Source organism: Aythya fuligula, chromosome Z (assembly GCF_009819795.1).
Source record: "Aythya fuligula isolate bAytFul2 chromosome Z, bAytFul2.pri, whole genome shotgun sequence".
Lineage (NCBI taxonomy): Eukaryota > Metazoa > Chordata > Aves > Anseriformes > Anatidae > Aythya > Aythya fuligula.
Window position 1 is genome coordinate 68,328,477 of NC_045593.1, and position 24,793 is coordinate 68,353,269.

Below are 24,793 nucleotides of genomic sequence, written 5' to 3' on the forward strand. Positions count from 1 at the left end.
TACCGTCTATTCAGGATCAATCTTCCCATTACTATGCTTTATAATAAATATCTCTGAACACATAACAAAAGAACGATCAGCTGTGGTTTGAAGACGAGCAATCTGAGCAGCTTCAGATTTGGTTAAGGCACTTCCCCCTGCATCCCCAGAACACAAACAGATGTGGAACATGCTCACCTTATAGAATACTGAGGCCTGTGATACAGGGAATTTTGGATAATAAAAAAAAGAGGAGGTGTGGGGAAAGGTAGGAAAATGGATTAGTTAAGGCACCCTGAATGCTTGATTATTCATTTGTATTATTAATGTTGCAATCTTCTTAAAATTATCTCTGTGCGTGAGGGCTACCAAAAATTAGCACAAATAACACTTACTACAGTTCAATTGCTATGATCCTATGAAAAAGCTTCTCCCCAAAACCCATAACTTGCATTAAAAATTTCACTAGCAGAGAAAACACAACTGAGTACGAAGGAAAATCTAACATGGGAAACCAACACGAGGTGTTGTTTCAGGTAACACTAGTACCAAACAGTCTCAGCATTTAAGAGGACACACTAGGAAAAAAAAATAAAATGCATTATAATTCTCATGAAGGCAATGAATACAGGGAGGTCACCATCACAGCAAACCTTTGATTACCTGCACGCAAGGCAAGACCTAGAAGATCAAGAACAAGGATGACATTCTCATCATTCCTGTCAATCTTCCCATGACTGGTTTTATTTTAATGCCTGGCAGAGTCAAGTGACATATATGGGTAACATTCCCCCTGGCAAACTAATGACACTCCTCCAGCAGAGGACTGGTAAATAGCTTCAGCTGTGCTGAAAGTCCATGTGATCATGTCATCTGTGAAGACAAAACTATTACCATTCAGGCTTTCTGCAGTATACCTCTTTTGTGCATGAGAAAGAGAGCTTCTCTTTGAAAGGAATGCAATTCTAATGTCAAAAATCAAGAATTTCTTCCCATCCAAGGATTTTTACTAAGGGAGCTACAGTTGTAGCTTTTAGCCACATCCTTGCACTAAGTGTTTGCTAGCCAGTCACAAGCAGAGAAGCTTCTTGAAGTCTGATGTCTATAGAAAAGCTGTCCAGAGAAGAATACCCTCCTGCAGAAGCCACATTCTCAGGTAGGAGGGAGGTGGCACAAATAACAGTAATCAAAAGTTAAAATAAAATAAAATAAAATAAAATAAAATAAAATAAAATAAAATAAAATAAAATAAAATAAAATAAAATAAAATAAAATAAAATAAAATAAAATAAAATAAAATAAAGCTTTAAAAAAGTCACATAATTGCTAATAGCTAAGTTCTAATTCACTAAAATAATTTGTTAATAGCTAGGCTTCCTTGAGAGTTGAGAAATTCAACTGAAACATGCTTCATGTCAAGATGCATCTCAGACATATTTTCCCTGAACAGTTAGAAAAATGTTTGATTCAAACAAAACCTGAAAAGACTTCACGGTAGGGAATGATTTTTTTTTTTTAAATTATGTGAACTTACAAGTCTGAAATGAGCTTGAGGGAGAAAAGTGAGACAAGAAATGGAGGACTTGAAAATTTCTGAAATTATGAACTCTTTCACAAATAGCAAGAACTATCTGTAGGTCAGAGTAGCACATGTTTCAAAGTTTCCTATTTCTTCTGCAGCAGCAGCACAGAGTAATCCCTCAGAAGGGAACAATGTGGAAAATTTCCAACATCTTTACTTTGACTGTCACATGGTCTATGCATTAAGCAGAAAAACAAAAGTTGGCAAAAGCAGGTGAAGCTCTAACAGTTCCAGATTTGTTTTAGCTAAGCTGTGTAACTTGGGAATACTAAAGATACTCTACATCATATAAAAAATGCTGCATGTTTCATTCTCTTTTTTCTCAGAGTGGAAATGACAAGGTGTTCATTTTCTCCTTATCCCTCTCCCCCCCGAAATTTCCTCAGAATTCTTAACTACGAAACTTAACTTGGAAGAATATACATTCATGAGGGATGAAGAGGGCAATTCTTCTTTCAAATGCACTTACGAAATAGTAAGTGTTCCTTGACGCTTACTAAATGTCATAAGAACAATACAAATGAAGTTCCTTTATTTTCTTAAAAAACACATCTAAGTTCCTCAGATTGTATCAGATTTTATACTTCAAAATTACTGTCTCTCTTTTTCCCCTCTCAACATATGCTCTCAAAAAGTACCAATGGTAATTACAAATGATTAAGCTGAGATTGCGATGTGATTCCACATTTATCCTATGGGTTATGTCTAACATTCGACTCAAAAGAAGGTTTCACTTACATAAAATACAACTTTCTAAAGTAACATAGTCAGACTAGCCCTGAAATGTGTTGTCCTTGATGCAATATTATTGTGTTTTCATATAAATTTACAATTGCATACATGCTTTTGGAGAAGAAAACTTTAGAGGCATTCTTAAATATGCGAATGATGATTTTATTATTCATTTGAAGAGTTTTGTACATCACACAGAGCTTAAGTGCATGACTATAAAAATTAATCACTATCCTCCTTTATTTTTTTAAATCACAGAAAAGCTGAAGAGCTGAGCAACTTACACAGACGTGATAGTACTTAGATTTTCTGAGGTCTTGACAACACTACGTATCTCATAAATCTCCAAGTAGAGAACTGCAAATTCCACCAGACACAGAGGCCCTATTAAAGTATACTTGTAAGTATCTTTGCAGAGTCCTTTTTCTTCTCACATTACATGATACACTTACATTTACAGTTCTGAGCTGCCCAATCATTTCAGCCTGTTCTGTACTTCCCACAACAGACACAGGCAACTGCAGAAACCCTTCTGAGTCCCCTTTTCTCCCCAGACAAAGTCAGACCATCAGGAAAAGTCTATCAGATTGTGTAAGTATCTTCTCAACATCTATATGTAAACAGAAGTCATCAGACCTTCAGTAAAGGCAGTATTTCCTTCAGGATAACAATGAACAGCTTTTGTGAGAGATGTTAAGAGCCAGTATGTTCAATACAACACTCCAGTGTAATACCTTCAGAGATTAAAATACAACATTAATGCTTGCTGCAACAGTATTTATGTGTAGTCAATAGGCTCAATGAATAGGAAATAGAAGTGATTTATTGCAATGAGTCAATATCAGACAAACAGGTATTTAGAAGTCCAGTTTGTTATGATTTTATTTAAACAAAACAAAGGTTTAATGTTTTCATGCAATATTTGCACTTAAATTATCATGACAAAGAGCAGAAGTAGTTAAGGAATGCACTAATTATAGACCTTAGTGAACATACAAAAAACTCAGCATTATAGGTTATACAAAGTAAAGAACATCTTAAATACTTTCCCAAAATACTGCAGCAGCCGCGACACAGTGATATGCCTTACAAGGGCATAGGAATGTAATTTAGAAATCACATGGGAACTACCCATTTCCTTTAATTTCACAAACAAGACAAAAGCAACATTCAACTCCACACAATGATTTTTCAAATAATGTCTATACAGTACCTTGAGTTTTATCCAAATAGTAAAAGTTAGACATGTTGTTTATTTAGTAAACAATTATGTGGTAAACCTCTATTACATTTTTCCTTGGTTTTACCTGGAGTAGCCATGTTATTTAAAAGTGGGCAGGTTTGGCACTTTTATACTGATGTCGCCAATATTAATATTTCTTGGGATCTCTGGCAGATTCATATTCTTTACAGCTGAAACAGCCCGGGCTGGAGCTCCTGCTAAACCAGCCTGTGTACAAAGCGAGGAAAAATGTAAGTCAGGCAAAGTTGGTTACGAAAAGATTCAATAGCAGTGTACACAGACAACTAACTTTCCCAGTATTTCCATGGTTTTACACAATTAGAAAGACCAGATGGTAATTGTGTTTGGAATGAAATGGGTTATTTGGAAATATTAAACCAGAAAGAGAAAACAGTTCACACGTTCCTTTTTATATGGTAAAACATGTAATGTCAACTTGATGGAAAAGTATGCAGAGAGGAATAAGAGGGCTCATCCACGTGTGTGCAATATGCAGGTTATTGAAGAGACAATGTCGAGGTACTTAAGTTCAACGTGCTGTCTTTGTCTCTTGCCTACTCTAAGAGTTCATGTGGTTTGGAGTTGACCGATATTGGTTACAGGTTCAGAATATGTAACCTCAAAGTAGCAAGTTACTGAAAGCCAGTTGAACCATATTACATATCAAAATGCAAACAAATATGAGGTAATTCAAGGTGGCTTAGCCTGAAATGAAAAGGGTGAAAACCTTGCATTTCTGGATGATAAGGAGCATGTAGAAAGATTATTTCTCTAGACCAAATGATGTAATCTGTTACCCTTCGTAATTATTTGCTAACATATCTGCAGCCTTTAGGCACACAGGAGCATTATATAATCTGATTATGCCAAATTAAGTACTGTACTACCTACTTTGTAATAAATTCCTCTACTGCAGTTTCTCCATTTAAAGCTATAGTTCTACTTCATAAATATACAAATTTAGCAATATAGAAGTTTGTTACTGACTTCCATTCAGTTCTGCCTTTTAGATAAAATAACTGTGCAGTTTACACACTAGAGCTTATTACTGAAGTACTAAGAAAGATGATTTCTAACTTGTAAGTCTGAAGACATACAGAACATGATCATTCCCAACTGTTTCTGAAGAACAGCTTTCAAAGCTTCCTTAGTTTAAGGACTGTTAAAGACCAAAAACTGTTTGATATTTGATACTGTGTAGAAAAGGTAGCACTCATTAAAAATTTGGAATTGTTTCTTCTAGAAGTCCAAATTCACTAAGTATATTTAGGATTAGCTCTGTGGCATTATTTCAGACTTGCCACTGAAGTGCAGAAGTCTTTTTTTTCTTGCTAAAAAAATATAAATAAAATAAATTAAAAATAAAAAAGTTAAAGCCTGTAAGATCTTTAAAGCAAAACTAATAGTTGCAGAAATTCCGTGAATAAGTAGGGGAAAAAAAAAGGACTTTTTATTTTTGTTTTAAAAGTAGGCTTAAAAATATTTGCAAAAGATAAAACACAATAAAGTGAAACGATCTTCAAAACTACTGTGGTTTTACATTGTGGCATCTGACAGGTCAGTAAAAAAGGGGAGAAATACAAGAAACAAAGCAACATGCTAAGAATTGGTAAAAAAACAAACAAACAAACAAACAAACAAAAGAAAAGCCTAACAACCCTGTAGAAATGGAAGGTCTTTCATTAAAAGTGATTTTACTTAAGGGAGTCAAAGACTGAAGAAATCAGTGCACTCGTGCATAAAATAATTCTGAGCCAGAAACACAGCATTTCAACGGGAGAATATTCTGGAAAAAGTTTATATCATATTTGATTAATTAGTTTTTGTAGATTACTGCTTTTAGTATAACCTTTTCATATTCTCAATTTTCGCTGAAATTCATTGTAATTACAGGGTATATTTAGACAGAGGAGAATATTTTAATTCTGATGTGTACACCTGCACTAATACACAAAAGGAGGTGGACACCTCATACACTCCTCAGAGGACAAATCTACTATTTGAAGGCTATGCACAACTACTTTTCCCTTTTACTACTCTCTTAATAAAGAAACAACATATAGCCAAATTAACATAAAGTTTCCACCTTAAATCCTACTTAGAGTTCTGCTGTAGTCTTTTCTCCCCTCCAAAAAGATAAACCATAGTCAAAATAAAACCTATTAAAGTTTCTGACTTTGAGCTAACCCACTTATGTTATGTGGAAAGGCTTAAGCATCATAAATCCCTAGATGTTAGCCACAGGAGGATTCCTGGTACTAGGAACAGAGACCAGATAGCCGTGAGTCATCTGTTACAAAATCCCCCCTGCCAAAGACTCCTATGTGCTACATGCCAAAGTTTTGAAAGGCAGGTGGGGGTATAGGAGAAAGCTCCAGAAATCTTCTGTCTCTTAATGCAACCAAGTAATTTGCTCTCACTTCTGCCCTTCACATAATCCAAATTATCCCTTCTCAGCTGTATGGCTAACTACAACTAGAAAGGCGGAAAAAATTAATTTTAAAGCCTCTTTTTCCTTGGTTTCCCTTCATGTCACCAAGTGTTATGCACTTCTGAGGCCGTTTCAATTCCAATCCCTTCTTGAAGGGGAATGTATGGACCTTACACTAGTAGTATTAAGAAAAGTACATGTCCATAATCCACAACCCTTAATCTGCAATATCTTAAAGATGCAGCATTAGATACTGCAATTTCTTGTTATTTAACATGTTCAAAAATGGTGCAGAAGATATGTAGATGTTTGTCAGTATCTTTTCCTGTTTGAGAACTTAGAGTTATTAATTTTAAATGAAGAGTAAATACCAGTGAATTTTTATCAGATAAACCAATAAATGCATTTCCTTTTTATTTGGTTCTACCTTTTAAATTCTATATTCAGTAATTGAAGAAAAAATCTTGAAGAAAAGCCAAAAATGGGGCAATGTAAACTGTTTTCCATACAGAAGATGAAAATACTAATAAAGTAGTAACAAAAGCAATGAGTTATACAATTTGTAACTGAAAAAATGGGAAACCAGAAAAATACCATAAGTGATGGACATGGTCCACACAAACAGGCATGGCTGGCAATTCAAAAGAGAGATGCCTTCTAGGTGACTAGGATGGAGATTCCTCACCCTATTTTAATGAAAGTTAATTATTCTTAATGGACAAATAGAAGTTTTAGTAGAACTCGTCATTATTTTTACCTACCTGCAGCTATCCTCTTTACACAGACTTACAGTCCCTGCCTCCCGCCCCAATGGCATAGGACACAATGGAGACACAATTGAGAATTATTCAAAATACCACAATTGACACATTGCCCTTCCACCCCCCTATGTAGTCACGACTTCCAACAGTCACATTTCATTAGGATCACTTGAATCAGGATCAACAAAGATCCCTTAAAAAAGTACTAGGAATTTCAGTTTACCTCTTTTTTTTTTTTTTTTTTTTTTTTTGCCAGCAAGGTTGTCTTTCACTACCACATACTGGAGTAGAGAATTTCAAACTATTACAGTCTCTTCTCCCGTGATTCTCTATATTAAGTGGTTTTGTATCAATGTATAGGTAATATGCACAGCAGAATGCTGTTTATTAAAACTAATGTTGATCATACAAAACATAACAGTATAACAGTATAACAGTACTGTATTTTGAAGTCAGAGCAGTTTGTAAAAAATATCTAATAAAATGACTGAAAACTACTTAAACTTCAAAACTGGATAGTGAATAAATTATTTCAAATGTGATTGCATTCCTTTTTAGCATGTCAAACAGAGAACTAGTACGTAGTCTGCCATTAATCATCTTTTAGAGCAGGTGAACTGTATCTACAAACACAACGGTTCTACATGAAATATTTCCAGACCACTGTGCTTTAAGCAGTTTTATGGAGGTACCTGATTAAAAGAGCCATCATTGTAACACTGCATTGGACATGTTTCAACTGCCTTTATTATAAAATAATTCAGTAAGTAACTTGGTGAGGTGCAAAGAAAAAACCGTTTCACTTGAAAAAAAATCAAAACACGCAAGCTTTAAACATGCAGTGAATGATGAGTAGTCTGTCACAGCCAGCAAATGACTTAAGCAAGTGAAAATGATACTTCTTAAGACACATTAATGAATTTTCAGAAATACAGTACGAATTGCATACAGCTGGTATTACAAAGAGCCAATAAATCAGATTTTTTTTTTTTTTGCCACAGCTGCTTTGTATTCTCAATTTCATTTCTTATCAAAGTTGTACTTGAATCTTGAAACACTCCATATTATCTTTTTAGGTTCAGTTACTGCACAAAATTATTGCAAACATGTTCATACGCTTTTAGAGTGAAAAAGCAATTCTATAAATGCAAAACAACGATGCTATATTAAAGATTGAAATAGATGAATTTAATAACAGAACTTATTCTAGTGGTCCTAGTCTATCAAGTGAGAAATATGAACTGTTGTTAGTTTACTTAGGTCATTTTTTATTACTGTAAGAATCAATTTCCTTTGTTGTTATGATCACCGTTTCTTATAATATCCCAGCGGTAACATTACATGAAAGTAACCCCCAAAACATTGTTTTATTAAAAAAAAAAAAAAAAAAAAACTCATATCATTTGGAAAGAAGATTAGAAGATTACATATCACAAATTTAGTTAATGTGTATATACCAAAAAAAAAAAAAAAACAAAAACAGGAAAAGGGAAAAAAGATTCAGACTGCCATCCCAAGCAACTCTACACAGAGCTAGCTACCAACAAAACAAACGTGAAAATATATAGCTTACTGGAAAACAAAATAATTCAGGCTAAAGCTTTGCAAAAGAAGCTTTTCCAGATATACTGGAGGTACAAGGACCTCTCTGCTGCTGGTGTTTCATACTAATACTTCTTTCCAGAACAAGTATGACTTCAAAGCAGCAGGGTTATGAAAGAATGAAAAGATGCAATACATAATATAAAGGAATGATCATGTCCCCTGCTTATGAGGTTAAATAAATGAACATAATTAGAGAAAAAACAAAATGAAGTCTGCAAGTATATCAAAATGAGGCCAAACAGATAAGAAGACTTAAGACGTACTCTTAGAAATTTTAAGCACTTGAATCACAAAGAGTAATGGATGGGAATGATTAATTATTTGTTTGTTTGTTTTTCATTGCCAGACCCAAAAATAAAAACAGAACATGGGTGAGCAGAACAGAGAAAAAAAAAAAAAAAAAAGAAAAGAAGTAGCTTTGCACAAATAATAAAAAAAAAAACAAAACTGAAATCAAGCTCCCTACTGTTACAATGAAATACGGATTATATGTTACAAGTGTTGACATATTAGGCAGAGGAAGGTCATTTCCTTGATTTTCTTCATGTGCCATAACAAATCCAAATTTATGTAAAATATTTCATACTACCCAAAAATATTTTAGCTAATGCTATAAAACTTACTGCTAGTAAAACCAATTACAGAACTGTATTTTCTAAGTTTTAAAGTAAGGTATTATATTACCTTTTTTCCTGGAAAAATCATGTAAAAAGACAAGAGCAAAGCTATTTATAAATTAAATAAACTTCATCTCCTTAAGAGTCTAGCTATTTAAACTACCTACAGTTCAAATACATAGATACTTAAAATGAATGGAAATGAAGTTTGAAATAGTGTAATTAACATTGACCGACATTCAAACGGCTGAATTCAACTAAATGTTTCAAATAGCAAATGACAGGGGGACAATGACCATAAACTGAACCTTAAACATATATTTTCCTCCTCCTTTTTCAATTCCTCATTAACATTCATGTTCAGTGACTGGGGTTACCAAGGTATCTTAAACCAAAATCCAGTGATTCATGGCAAGGGTAGTAAACGTACATCTGAAGTTTAGTACAAGCTTACTGCCCTTTTCATTTTATGTTTGACACACTTAGTAATTGAAAGAACAATTTTGGTATTTCTACATCACCTTTATAAACTATACTGAAAAATTTATTTCACATGTATAAAACTGTTTGGATCTGTTTGTTTTCTTTTTAAGTTCTGTTTACCTGAAACTTACTCTGAAACTTCACTTCTCTTTGCAAGCAGGTAAGTTGTTTGTTTTCATCTGGAAGTATTACGTTGTACTAAGCAAGACATTTCTTACCTATGTTAGATTTTTTCAATTAGGAAGCTATATTGACTATATCATCACATTCTATTTTGCTAGCTGTGTGTTCAGTTTCTATTAAGATCAGTTTTGCACCTTTTTTAAAAAAATCATACAAGTTCATATTTCTTTGTTTCTTAAACAATGATACAAAGAAAAGTTAAATTCTAAAATGCAGGAAGAGAAATAAAAGAAAAAATATGATGTCAATGGAAAGCTAGTAAAATACACTATAGCCAATAAAAAGATGAGGGAGCTACAAGAAGAAACTAGCACAAAAAGTAGGCTACAAGGACTAGTATGGGTATTTTTACACATAATTTTTGAGTCTGGCCTACATAATTTATTGCCTTTGACATCATTTTGCTTTCCCTTTTTGTTAAAAGTACATTTTTTTCTCAAAGTCAGCAATACCTTTGTCTACCTGTCCTGTCTGGGAGACTGAAAGATAAAGGTCTGTAAGAGAGAAGAATGAAAGAGCTAGAAAAGATCAGGAGGTTCGGAAAAAATGAGGTCCAACTTAAAAGTCTAAATCACAGGCAGTTGAACACTCCAAATAGAGAAAAGGTAGCCCAGGTTTACCTACAATACTTCCAGAAGCTCTGGATAAAATCCCAATGACCCCTCTCCCATAAATTCCCTCCCTTAATCACAACGATCCTTTGGCTTTAGAAAGGTTGACCAGAAATCCATTCACAGATAAACACTAAACTTTAAGGTAGGGAGATACAGTAAAGACATTTTTGCAGGGTACAAACACAATTTCCCTCTTAGCTCATCCACGCTACTTAAAGAGCTGAATCAGAAATCAAAGCTAGGGATTCAATCACAGTGATATAAACAAATAACCTCTGTTGAAAGGATTAATTAATACTTTGAATGGATAACATTGTTCAAATATTCGTGAATTAAACAAACACATTTTTTCTCACTTGCTAAATCCCAACTGAAAGCTTATTTAGAAACCTAATATAAAACTAATCAAATACTCAATGTCAAATGGCTGGATTTTGTGTATCAAAGGAAAGTTGGGTGGACACACTGCAAAATTTAGAACACTTCTGTAAATCGAGCTTACTTACAATTTCATTAGATTCACCGTTTCAGCTGGCAATTCAAAAAGGCAATTCAAAATTCAAAAAGCAATTCAGCCTCAACACAGATAAGTTATAGATGCCACAACCATGACTGCAGTTGAAAAAGTGGAACAGAGTAAAGCTTGAATGCTGTGGCACAGGTGGCAGTCCTATGAACTACAGCTGATATAATAATAATTTGTTTTTAAAATAAATTTTCTTTCTGATGAAACAAAACTAAGAGGATCCACTAGTTTTGATTTCTTAGTGACCAGCAATCAAAAATATTATTAATGAAGTTATTACTGTTTTTGATTTACACAAACTGGATTTTCCTCTATCTTCTATCTAAATACATGTTTAGGAAAGACACTGAAAGATTTACAATCTTGATCAAAGAGACAAAAGGAAAAGAAATATCAATCAGCAAATTTCTGAGAATATCCATGAAACAACCAATTAATGAGCTACAGAGATATTTATCAGGTATTGCGAACTATCACAATAACTGTTATATTTGAGAAGAGACAGTCACTGAACTAAAAAAAACATTTGTGGTAAGCAGATTGTGAAATGTTCTACTCCATCCCAGTCACCAAGTGTTTCAATTTATTACTGCTACTTCTTTACCTTCCATAATTCATCGCCGAATGTGAAAGAATAAATTACTATTTGCTATTTTCCCTGCTTATGCTCTGAGTTCTCCATGTTTTTGTTGTTGTTTTTTTGTTTGTTTGTTTGTTTGTTTTTTAACCTTCTACCATCTGATTTTCTTCTAAAAGTACCTTAACAGAAAGAATGACTTACTGATGGATAATGGAAAACAGCAAAAATTGCAGCTGGCTGCACTGAATTTATATGTTTTGGATGCCTAATGAGAGACTGGTTTATAGTTGATTCGGTGATAGAATGCATATAATTAAGAAAAACCTTCTTCATTAAATGCTTTTAGGTGAAACTGATTTTGTGCATAACACAAGGTAGAACATACTTGCTTAGTAAATTCAGCTTTTGGGACACTACACTACTCTTCCATCAATATATAAAAAATATATGTATACAGAAATTATTCAAATACAGCAGTAATTCATGAGAATAAATCCAAGTATTCGTCTCTATGAACAACAACTCATTCTGAGTTTGAGAAAGTGGTAAAATGAATGTACTGAATATCTTCATTATCTGTAATATGATCTTTCTGGATGTGTACTGCCATGCACAATATCCTATCAAACTGCTTTTTCCTGCTTTTCACAGTGTTGTCCTGTTCTTGGGAACAGTTTGGAAGTTGTGTAAAACAGACAATTAAATGTATCAAAACACTCAAGATGATGCAGTGTGAGATTGCAGAATTAGGAGAACAGTATACATTTACCCCAAAAAAGCTGAAGAATCAATTTCTCTCTGCTTTACAAGATGTACTTGAGTTAAAACTAGGAAGCTCTCTGTGTCTTCCCCACAAATGTCATTTAGTTCATATTTATGCCACCTGTAGTACTTCAATCCACTCAGCTGACCTCAGCTTTAGAACAAGTCTCCAATTCAAGCAAAAGTTGGTTTACAAATTTGAAAAAGCTTTGAAAGTCAGATGATATGTTCTTCTGATATGTTCTCTCTGTTATCAGTAAGAATCACAGTCTTACTACTAGCATTTTAGCTTACATGACAAGTCTGATGATGTTTAAAAAAGTAGCATTCTGTCTCATAGCTAAAATAATTTTAAAATCCCTTCTCTTTCTAAATTTCTCTCCTAAACATTCAACAGTATTAAAGACAAGCATTTTAATATCCAGATTTGCACACTCCAAATCTTGATGTGGAATTACAGGTATGTCTTATCACTGTTCCACAAGTGTATATCTTTTCCACTTAGCAAGTGGAAAAGAGATTTCCACAAGTTATGCAAGTATACCTTGCTAAGACTAATATGGGTATGTAGAGAATTCCATCTTCTCACTAGAATCTACTCAACCAATGACCAAATGTTCAGATTATCAATATAACAGAATTCATATCAACTTCAAAGGGCCTAAAAGTGGGCTTTACTTTCTATCAAGTCCATCTAACTCCAATTTACTTTATCGTGTCACAGTGTTTTTGTGACACTAAATACAATTCCATTTATTTCAGCTGCCAGAAGCAGACAGGAATATGTTGTCTACATACTTTGGTTCTTCTAATTTCAACTATTATAGTCATCAGTGGTTTCCAACAAAATAAGTATACTGGAAATAAAATGCTTTCTGCAGAAGAAACTTACAGAACTACAGATGTATCCCAATAGCAATGACAGGCACTGCTATTAGATACAGATAGCAAAAACTAAACAGCTAATCTTTTAAGCAATTATTACTTATAATGAAACGTACAATACACTAACTTAGTGATACACTGTGAATTTTTAGCATTATAAGCAAGCAGCTCTATATAGTTTGCTACTGAAGAACAAGCAGCATTACAAAGCATGCATTTACTACAATCATGTTTTTAGTTTAGATGCTACATAGTGCTGCTTCATTCTTACCTCAGATTTCTCCAGTTTATTTTGAGCATCAATCTGAGTGACAATTTCATTCATGTTGGTCTCCAAAACCATTCCACCCATGACCATTTCAGCCAATATATTATGGACCTAAAAAAGAACATAGGAAAAAATTTAAATGTCAAATACATATCTGGACAAATGATGCCTAGGTTCATCAATCCAGGAACACATATATTCTGTAAATAAATTAAGATAATTTCTTTAAAACAATTTGGGACAAAAAGCTCATAACCTGCTGTTTGTTTCTGCAACATCCTCTTTGCTCATAGTTCTTTTACAATCTCATAATCTACCCCACTTTGCTTATCAATGCTAGGAGAAGAAACTGTCATTCATCTTTCTTTCAGTATGTGTCTTCTGTCCAAGCACTATGAACAAAAGCTCTAATTAGCAGCATAAGTTCTACAATATTAACAAATTGGTCACAGTTGTGTAAAAACTACTTTGGGCTACATCTATGAAGGACAAGAGATTGAGTGATGTTCACCCATGACTACCACGACTAGGCTCAGGAACGGCTGTAACTCAACTGAACACACACACCACAAACACAAAGATGTCGGTATCTAGGATGGGGATTGACAGCCTGGACCCAAACTGAAAGACTGAATAAACCAATTGGAGACATTAATGAAATTGCTATGTCTAAAATTCCTCTTCCCTGTAACCCTGATTTCAGAATGAGAGCCTTGGTTCACTAATCTCTGCTTTCGCATACTTTCTACTAAAACTTGAGTTCATTTATAATGTAAAATAGTGCAATCCCAAAAATTTCCCCTAAATTGTCACCAAAACTTCAACCTTGGATATAGGGAGAACAGACTTCAAGCTGCTCAGAGAACTAGTTAATAAGGTCCTCTGGGAAACTGCTTTTGAAGGCATGGGGGTCCATCAGTACTGGTCAATTTTTAAGTAAAAGCACAGGAACGGGCAATTTCAAATTGTCAGAAATCAAGCAGGCACGGGTGGTCTGGCTGAGCAAGGATCTTCTTCTAGAGCTTAGTCAGAAAAGGAAAGTGTATAGCCACTGGAAGTGAGGTCAGGAAACATGAGAGGACTAATAAGACACTGTTCGCCTTTGAATGGAGAAAATTCACGTGGCCAAGGTTCAATTAAGGTTGGCCAGTACTGTGGGGAACAACGAAAAGGATTTTTTTTGTTGTTGTTGTTTTTAATATGTTAACAGCAAAAGGAGGACCAGAGAAAACATTCATTGCTCTGATACTTGATGAGGATGGTCACCTCACAAACAATTTGGAGATGTAGACAAAGCTCAGACATTTAATGCCTTCTACACCTCTGTCCTCAACACCAATGATGAGCTCGGGTATACCAAGTGCTCCGAGCTGGAGGACCGTGACTGCAGTAACAACTCCCAGCCAAGCCCAAACTTGTGCAGGACTTGCTGCTCCTGCTGGATGCATGAAAGTCTATGGGGACTGATGGGATTCATTGCAGGGTACTCAGAGAATCTGGACAGCAGCCCTGAAGAAAGAGATCTGGACACTTCGGTTGACAGCAAGTTGAAATAAGCCAGCAGCATGCCCTGGCAGACAGAAGGGCCAACCGCATCCTGAGGTGCATCAGGCACAGCACTGCCAGCTGTTTGAGGGAAAGGATTGTCCTGCTCTGCTCTGTACTGGTACAGTCTCACCTCAAGTACTGTGTGAGGTTTAGGGCACCACAGTTTAAAAGAACAAAAAGCTGTGAGAGAACATCCAAAGGAGGGCTACAAAGATGATGAAGGGTGTGGAGGGGAAGACGTATGAGGTGTGACTGAGATCCCTTGGTTTGTTCAGCCCAGAGCAGAGCAGGCTGAGGGGAGGCCTCATGGCGGCCTGCAGCTCCCTCACGAGGGGAGCAGAGGGGCAGGCGCTGAGCTCTGCTCTCTGGGGACAGCGACAGGACCCGAGGGGACGGCATGGAGCTGGGACAGGGGAGGGTCAGGCTGGGGGTTAGGGAAAGGGTCTGCATCCAGAGGGTGCTCGGGCACTGGGACAGGCTCCCCAGGGAGCAGCACTAAGTCTGTCACAGCACGAAGTCTGTCAGAGTTTAAGAAGCATTTGGACAATGCTCTCAGACACATGGTCTGATTTTTGGGTGGGGCTATATAGAGCCAGGAATTGGCCTCAGTGATCCTTGTGGCTCCCTTCAAGCTCAGGATATTCTATGATTCTGTAATTCTGTGTTTCTGAAGACATGGAACATATGATCACTTTTCTGAGATAAACACATCGTACCTGATACTTCAAAGCATAACTACGCTATTATTTTGGATATGCATGAAGTTTTCCCATGAATTAAAGGTAAATCTCTAAATCAAAGATGTAAAGATGAGTTGAGGGTAATATATTAAAAACCACCACACTTCCTGCTTTTGTGCCATACCTCATAAGTATATTTCAGAAGAAAGCAGCTCTCTTCTGTCTATTGCTGCTAAGTAAAGATTTAAGAATCAAATATTTGTTAGAAAGGCTAAAAATCCTTAATAAACCACTCACTTCACTCCTAGTATGTATGTATTCCTCACAACATACCAAAATGGTAAGCATAATATGAAAGTGATGCTAAGCAATCAGTTCTCCTGGTTTGCAATGACGTGAATTTAAAGATTTTCTAGCATCACAATCAGAAAAGATACAAACATGGTAATCTAGCATTAATACATTCTTCACTGACAATCCAAATGCATTGAAAAATGACATCAATATTTACTTCCTTTTATTGAAGACTCATTTTTACTTATTGTATAAAGAAAATGTACAGCCCTAAACAAACAGGAGTTAGCATACACATTGCATGGGCTACCTACAATACTGAACACTTACGTGAAGTTGCATTTGGCTACAGATTTGCAAAGAATGATTTCAAAGACAACTCATGAAAGATACAACTCATTCAACAGAATCAACAGAAAAAGAAACTGCTCTTTCAGTCAGTTCTCAATTTTACTCATAGAGAAGGCTTGATAATACAAGTTGATGATGTAAAATACTGACTTAAGATATTGTTAGTATGAAAAACAAAATATCAAAGATATTAATATGGAAACCATGATAAACACACAATATTAAAATTGATACAGATATAGCTTTTTTTTTTTTTCCCCTTAGCATGTTAACAATAAGTAACACAGAGCATGTTTAGAAAACACTACATCTGTGCCACTGGTGGTGGTCATAAAGCCTGTCCACTTTAAAGTGGTCTAGCAAAAGATGATACAGAATCAGAGTTCTAAGTCTGTCAGTTTGGTGCTGTCCCCCCCAACATCCTCCACGACATCCTTATCTTGAAATTGGAAAGACATGGGTTTGATAGCTGGACCACTGAATGGGTAAGGAATTGGCTGGATGGTTGCATCCAAAGAGCTGCAGTCAACGGCTCTATGTCCAAGTGGAGATCAGTAGCGAGTGGTGGGACTGGTACTGTTTAACATCTTTCAGTGACAGGGACAGTGGGATCTAGTGCACCCTCAGCAAGTTTGCCAATGAGACCAAGATAAGGCCTGGGGGTTGGAGTTAGATGATCTTTAATGTCCCTTCAAACTCAAACCATTCTATGGTTCTATGAATGTAGTTATATTTCAATCATTTACTAAGCAGGTATTTTTCACATATTATGTAAATAGTGTTGTTGTTTTTTCCTAGTTTCTGAATGTGCATTGTACAGACTTATGGTAGGACTAATACATAATTCATGTCTCCCTAAACAAGTCAGGGAGAAATTTTCAGGTTAGTCTTACATAAGCCCAGCATTAACCAAGTATTAAATTGTTCTTTTCCTTCTCTCAACAGAAATACAGCATAACAGTGTAAATACCATCACTTACTATTGCATATTATAGACCTGAATTATATTTTCTTTTTTAAAGTATACGTGGCTCTAAAACAGCAAATACAGTCCCTACCTTTTGACTTTAGAGAAGTACCACACATTTTGCTCTCTTTGGCAGAGCTGGTGATATCAAGAAAGAAATTCCACTGTAACTTTAGCCCAAATGCATATCCTTAAAATTCAGACACTATTCGCTTTAAAGCCAAGGAGGGTGGAAGCAAAACAGTATTTTCATCATTGAAGAATACATTTTAATGTCGCAGGCACCTGAAACTGCATTGTTAAGTACAGGAGAAACTAAATTCCAGCCTACATCCTGGTGAGGAAATGAAATTTAATTTCCTCTTAATATTCCTGAAATCTTTGGTAAGTTCTAGAACTTGGCCCTTCTTCTAAAGCACGGGAGTAACTCATATATATTTCTGACAGAAGAGGGAAGAAAGGACACCTTTTATTTTGCTAGTCAGCAGAGAACTTCACAGAAGCAATGGAAGTCTAGCAGAACAGAACAAAAACACAAACGAGCAGGTCTTGGTCTTTTCAGATTTTTCATTACTGTTTAAAAAAAAAAGTCGTAATATTACTACAAAAATATCTCTTCTCAGACAATTTGTTTCAAACAGCTTACTGATATGACATCCTCAGACGTCAAACGCTGAAATAAAAATTGAATTTCATATCAAATCTCCAAAATGACCAAAGACAGTGAGTATCTGATCTTGCTTTTACTAATGATCTGGTTTCTCTGCAGTAGATTACAAGTAGATTTAAAAAAATAAGTCTCATTCAATCATGCCAGTTTTGGTGACTATTTTTGCCTCCTAAAGTACAAAGGTAAGTAATTGCAGTCCTGTCAGTAATAATAAAGATATTTTTTTTTTTTCTTCTAGAGTGCTAACATGGTAAATAAGCAATGCAATAGGCTACATTTAGAATACTGTGTCCAATTCAGGGAATAGCCAGTGCAAGAAATACATTGTTACATGTAAGTTGGAGTCAATTCAGCAAATTATTATTACTATTACGTAATTCTAAGAATGAAGAAGATGAGCCATTTTTCTAATTTGTAAAGAAAAAAAAATGCTTCTTGAACACACAGTCCACTTACAAAAAGATGCAGCCCAATTGTAACAACAAACCATGGCAACTGCTGCATGACACAGAGAAAGAATTTCGCTTAAAAGGTTAGGCGAATGCCTGCCATCAAAGCATTCCCTGGACAATCGCCCTTTATACAAGTTTTGAAAGAAGTCCACAACATGGAACCAAGGTACAGATAAAGAAATAATTGAAAAGGTAGCACTACATGCAGACGGAAAAGGGTAGAGAAGGCAAACTTCAGGATTCTAACCCGTTATGGCACTGATGCTATAACTGTGTGGAACACCAGTATGCCTGCATAGGGCAGGGACAGTTGTTAATATACAGCCTTTGGTAGATACTGCCCTTATACTTCTTATGATGGATGCAGTGAAAAAGAATGAATACAACAGATTCACACACACACACAAAAGCTCATAATTGAAACTGTAATGTTTGTAAATCTGAATATACAATTAGCATTAAAGACAGGCAGAAAAACAGGCATATCATTTCTTTTCTAAAACCAATTAATATACAGATGAAACCTCAGTATTCTACAATGCATCAAAACATTAAGAAAATACCTCCTCAATCTTTACAGTCATAAAGAAACTATTTCTTTATTCTAGCTTTTGGTGCTTTATAGGATTGCTCTATTATCATTATGATCTCAAAAAGTATTAAATACACAGTTCAGATTAAAGCACCATGAATTATTGATGAACAGATGATTCAGTATTTCGTATTTGGTGTTTCACATTACAGAATATGTTCATCATAACATTTAACTTTCACATTTTTTAAAACAATTTGCATGCTGGAAAGCAAAAATTACTACTTATGCTCATGGTTGCTTTAAAAACATTAATCAGATGCAAAATACATTCAGCACTTTATCCAGCTCTAAAAATTCATCAGTTGACACTTAAAAAAAAATTAAGCAAGAAATCTGAAAAGTACTCTTTATCCTGATATATTATCTCTCCTTCAAAGTATCCTATGTAAGGATTCCTGAAACAGAAATTATTTGTTGTTTGTTGCTGAATTATTTTACAGCCCTTGTCAGATTTTTCTTTTGTTAATATATATCACTTTTGAACCTATTTATTGTATTAGTGGTAAATCCAATAAAATGGGAGACAATTTTATGGGACTTCCATAATTTAATTATAAATCATGAAAAATACATTGTTTTCTGTTTCAAACTTACTTCCTGCAAATTTTATCTGATATGCCATTGTTCTTTTTTTTTTGTTTGTTTGTTTCTTTGTTTGTTTTTGTTTTTTTTTGCCAATGACAAGTTTTCATCTTCTTCAGGCCTTTCAACACTTTATTATTGTTAATGGTTTTTTGTTCTCTGCTTCCTGTGTCTTGAATATTTAACCTCTTCTCCAATGCAAAAAGTTCCATAGTTTTAATTATGCTTCCTAGGTTTCTCTGTAATTGTATTCCCACTTCTAGTATGCAATATACAGTTCTAACATGCAGTATTTAAAACCATTTATAAACCATTTATAAACACAGTGATTAATGATTTTTTTTTCCTTGCTCCATTTTAAAGAGATGCTTTTCTAAATAACAGAATGCAATGTTTTTAGTTGTTAATCTGAAATGGAAGGAAATTATGGCTATAACAAGCTAGTATAGTATAACAATACTATGCAAACAATGTAATCCACTTATTTCCCTTCTCTTAAATAAATTGTACAAATAAAAGAGTACTAGCAAAAATTTGCCCAGATATAAGCAGTAGAAAGACCAACATTTTTAGTATTAACTAAAAAGGAAAAAAAGAATGGAAGCGACATCAGGTTAGACAGAACTGTACAACTACTGTTACTGTATTGTTGGTGATAGCCTTGCATTACCTGCAGTTCAACAGGTATTGCAGTATTGTATTCTCTTACAGACTTATGCTCAAGTAAAAAATCACTGTGCTGGTATATGCCATTTTCAAAAACTTTTGAACTCAAGGTTCCACTGATCTTTTATTTTTGAGATGGATTACTCTCATTATATTACCTACTTAGGTATAGAGGGTTCACATTTTCCTCACTGTTTAAAATTCTAGCCTTAACATTTAAAGGGATTCTCATGCATTTTCTTCTATTTTTACTAAATCAAATTAAATACTTCACTTTTAGCTTCCCTTTGACAATTATTTTTCACCAAGAAAATATAATCTCATCATTAGTAACTTCTGCAGCTTGTAACTTGCACAATACAAAGTGAAATATAGTTTCAGGAATTTAAAATGGTGGAGCACGTAAAATTTTCTAAATTTTCTTTGAGAGATGTTTTCCTGTAGAATGTAAAAGGCAACATTAAGGAATGTTGCTGAACGAAACATGCTACAGAGCTAAAGCTTAGACTACACAGCAGCTATTTTGCAGCTTAAGCTAAAGATCAAACTCCTTGCCACAAAAGTATTGCAAGATCTGGGTTCTTTAAGCTCAGAAGCTAATATATAAGCCACTCATTTTAGAAGTGTTTTTGAACTTTAGCCTGTCATTTTGGAAACAGCCAAGGTGTTCCAGGCAGGCTGGAAATCCTAATGACTTATCATAAATATGTTATCAGTTCAAACACTTACTCAAGGTCATTTGCATTTCAGTGTCTGGTCAAGGTACAATTGTTTCTTCCATAAAGAATTTCCTGATTTTGAAATAAATTTAGTCAGTTGAAGAGGTTATTTCAGATATTTGTTACTATTTGAAAATGACTTCCAGTAATATTCATCTCATTTTCATGTCCTTTCCTGCTGATGCAAAAAGATGTTCACAAATGGGGAAGGCAGTTGCACAGGAAGTAATCACAGGCAGAAAAGGCAACTGAAGGAATAAATATGATCTCTATATATTCATTTCTCAGTAATTTAGGTATTACTTATACCAAGAGGTGGCAATGTCTTCTTAAATAAAAAGTACTATGATAGTAGGTTTTCTCAAAACCAAATTAGTAAATGAAGTACTTGATAGCTGGGAATATTCAAAGAAGGCTGTTTTTAAATTCTTGAAGAAAAACATAGTGTCTGAGATTTAGGAAAGATCCGCACAGCATTTAAGTTACATAAACATCGTATTTGAAAGGCAACTGCCAGACCTAACAGGAAAACTGCAACACTTCCAATTCTCAGTAATGTAACACCTACACATCAACAAAATAGAACAAATTATTTCTTTAAAATTTCTCCTACTCTGATAAGTAAAAGCAATATTGAGCTGTCTCCAACTTTACATGTGCAATAACACCACACAAAACTCCCAAATACATTTTTTTTTTCTTAGAAAGGTGTGTTTCCCCCCTAGCTTTCAAGTTTTAAAAAATAATACCTTGCTAGAATCTGTCTAGATTTCACTGACAATACAAGTCAAATCACTGCAGTTTTTAATACCAAGTATCAGCTGAACCAAACATTTCACTTGGCAAGAAATAGTACAGGACCTCATCACAGTACCTTGTCCACATGGAAAATTAAATCCAGTTCACAGACATTTTCAAAACATTTGTCTAATGTTTCCACAAATACCTGCAGAGAGGCAAAACAAAAACAAAGGTCAAGTTTTAACATAAACTCAATAGACCCATTATGTCTGAGGTTCAACAAAGACAAATACAGAAAATAAAAAATGGGCAGATTTTAAGACATTAAAAGCATACACAAAAATTAGGTGGTTATCATGATTATGTTAATAGAATGTTATTTGTAGAGGAAAAACTGTATGCACAAGTCATTTTATGTCGTAACTGCTAAAATCACAAACAGTTGTGAAAATAGTTGAATCTTGAAGAAAGTGACACCACCTACGCTACAATTTTCTCAGCTGTCATTTCAAGTTTTCATTCCCATTTCCTTAGAATGTAATTATTAAGCAAAAATCTACTGTTTTTTTTTCCATTATTGTTACGTTTATCGATTACTACGTTGCAGGCATCTCCCAGTTACCAGTCTACAATCAACTCTCCTACACAGAGACGCAGATCCAATGCAAGATGTCAGCATTATGGCTTCTGGGAACAGTTCAGGGAGCAACACAGCAACTATCACATGGTTCAGACATGCTGAATTCAGGAAGGACCAAGGTAAAAAGGTATCGGCCTTAGTGTCACACCCATTGATTCTTTCAGGCATACCACCACCTAAACTCAGAAAGGTCCAGCAGTTTCTACCCAGGCTGTAAACCCCTCCTTGAATCTAGAATGTAGGTAGAAAAATCAACAAAATATTCAAAATAGAACAGGGCAGAAAAATCAAAGCAGCTGTTCAAGTCTAGCCACGTATGATTTCTGCCAGCTATGGGTTGTAGGTTACCCTGCTCTGGTACCTCCAAACAGAACCCTTGGCAGGCATGCTAGCCAGTTCCAGGCCTCTAAGATCATCCCAGCCCCCATTTAGGTTGCATAATAAAAAAAATGACGACACTTGTACTCCTGTAGCCCCTGAGTGTCAATCACCATCTGCTTGTGGTATACTGGCAGACTCCAGTCTTACAGAGACATAAGCAGAATTTCCTTTATGCAAGGGGTAACTCTTGTTTGACTTCACATGAGATATGGCAAGATCTCCAAGTGAAACATATGCTTGGGTTTGAGAGCTTAGGATTTTCAAAGTTAGAAAGAACTTCTGTAAGCATTTACAGATCATGCATTAATGACTAGTAAAGAAACTGCAACCTACGGAAAGTTTAAATTCATTTTTCTATATTTCAGTGCTGTTCTGTCACAATATGCATTTAATACTATTTCTTAACTTGTCACTGCACATAAATTATTTTTCGCAATTCTAAACTCACACCCAAATGCAGGAATATGGAAGAAGTTAAGCACCTGTTTTTAATTCCCTGTCTTTTCAATGTGGCTTATTAATTCCACCTTAGTCTTCAAGAGAAACCAGATTTCAAAATGCCTAGGCCCAAAGAAATTGAAATTTCTGCTGACATCTTCTACTGACGAAAAAAAAAAGGGAATAAAAGGCCTGCCTTTACATATACATATTTATGTCCATTTGATGTCAGTCATTTCCAGTTGCCTACTCTGCATAACAACTCACATTATTGCTATTTTCAATCCCTCAGTTTCAGAACCTGCTTACATATAAAAGAGTACCGTGTACTGCTGTTGCTAGTAACTTACTTTTAATTTCCATTTTCAAGTCCAACTACATCTAACTGATGTTCTATGCATTTAAAACAAGGATTATTCTTACATTCTAAAATACCAGTGAATAATGTAAACCAGGAACACCGAGCATTTTCACAGGCAGACTCAAGACAATGAAGATCATTAACAAGTTAACTACCTAAATGAACACATTTATGTTAAATTTTATTGAAACTAAGCAAAGCAGATTTTTTTCTTCAAGTAGGTGTTAATTTGTTGTGATAATAAAAGTCTTCTATAAACAAGGGAGGCAAGCAAATAAAATATATATATATTAAGCAGAACAAACTACACAGCTCATAAGTATGTGCAGCAAAACAAATAACCACAGATGTTCTCTTACTTTCCTTGTACCTTAGAAGAATGTGGATACAAGGACAGTGCTGTTTGAGATCAGCTGCAGGAAGAAGATTGAAAATAGCGTGTAAACGTAACCTTTACCTAAAGGTTTTAGTTATAAGAGTTCACAGATTGAGACCATTTTTGAAAGAAAATATTCCTCATACACATCACAAAGTTCACACATAAATTTATATATCCTGACTTGGACATTCATCTAGTAGCTTGAGAAACAAATGTTCCACATTAAAAAAAGCTCAGAAGACCCCAAAGATATGTTTATTTAATAGCAGTATGTATGCCCACACATCAGAAACACAGAAGTTTTATTTTTCTTCCAGTAACCGGGGCTTCTCCCATAAAAGCCCTGTATCTACAGTAGTTGCTTTCACACCTCTACCCATTGCACAGTGACAACAGTACACAGTGCAGGAACTCATAAATCTCTGCACACAACACAGGGATACACTAAACATTTGTTTTTCTATACAGAAATCAGCTTGAACTGAGTATTCTTTAGAGAGTATTTTCACCAACTAAAGACTTCTGATGAAAGCCCTAGAAGCTTCTTCAATTTTCCATTCATGATGAAATGTTCATTCAGAGTAATGCCAGCACTGACAAGGTATAGAACCCTCACAAACTATTGGTCTATAAAAGCACTGATCTACAAGGCAAACTATGTATTTTTTTTACATTAACATTTCTCATCTGTTTTAAGATGTCTTCAAAAAATTGACGGTTAGATAAAATTAGAGCCACTTTGCTTTCATTGCAATTTTAATTGAGAGTTGAATACACTGCACACAATAACAAGCAGTGCCAGAATTTATGTTCAGTAAATATCTCAGATACTGCATTCTTGCAGATCAAAATAAACAGAAGAGAATATACACCAATTGTTTCAGGTAATAAAAAAGGCAAAACAACACAAAAAAAATCAAATTTACATTGTGATGTTATTGGAAAAGCAAAGGGAAAAGAAACAAATGAATGAGTCAAATACAGAGCAGGAAATTAAGGATTTAAGAATGAATTCACAATGACTGTCTAGCTCCCCCTTGTGCTTCAATTTTGAAATTATAGCTTTTTACAATTCAAA

At 34.8% G+C, this 24,793-nt stretch overlaps 1 protein-coding gene across 4 annotated transcripts in view; it reads right to left on the reverse strand.

The window, feature by feature from the left end:
* Nucleotides 1-3,094: 3,094 nt before the first annotated feature.
* AP3S1 (adaptor related protein complex 3 subunit sigma 1) overlaps nt 3,095-24,793 on the reverse strand; it is a 32,947-nt gene continuing 11,248 nt past the window's right edge. The window contains exons 4-7 of one of the 4 annotated variants that reach the window (XM_032206024.1): nt 21,650-21,721; nt 13,255-13,362; nt 10,069-10,110; nt 3,684-3,743 (exon numbers count right to left, since the gene is read on the reverse strand). In XM_032206024.1, coding sequence (XP_032061915.1) covers nt 10,075-10,110; nt 13,255-13,362; nt 21,650-21,721 — 216 coding nt within the window. In that variant the 3' untranslated portion in view covers nt 3,684-3,743; nt 10,069-10,074. Of the gene's footprint in view, nt 3,744-10,068; nt 10,111-13,254; nt 13,363-21,649; nt 21,722-24,793 lie in introns of all 4 variants that reach the window. The other 3 variants (XM_032206022.1, XM_032206025.1, XM_032206023.1) reach the window with 3 other exon arrangements.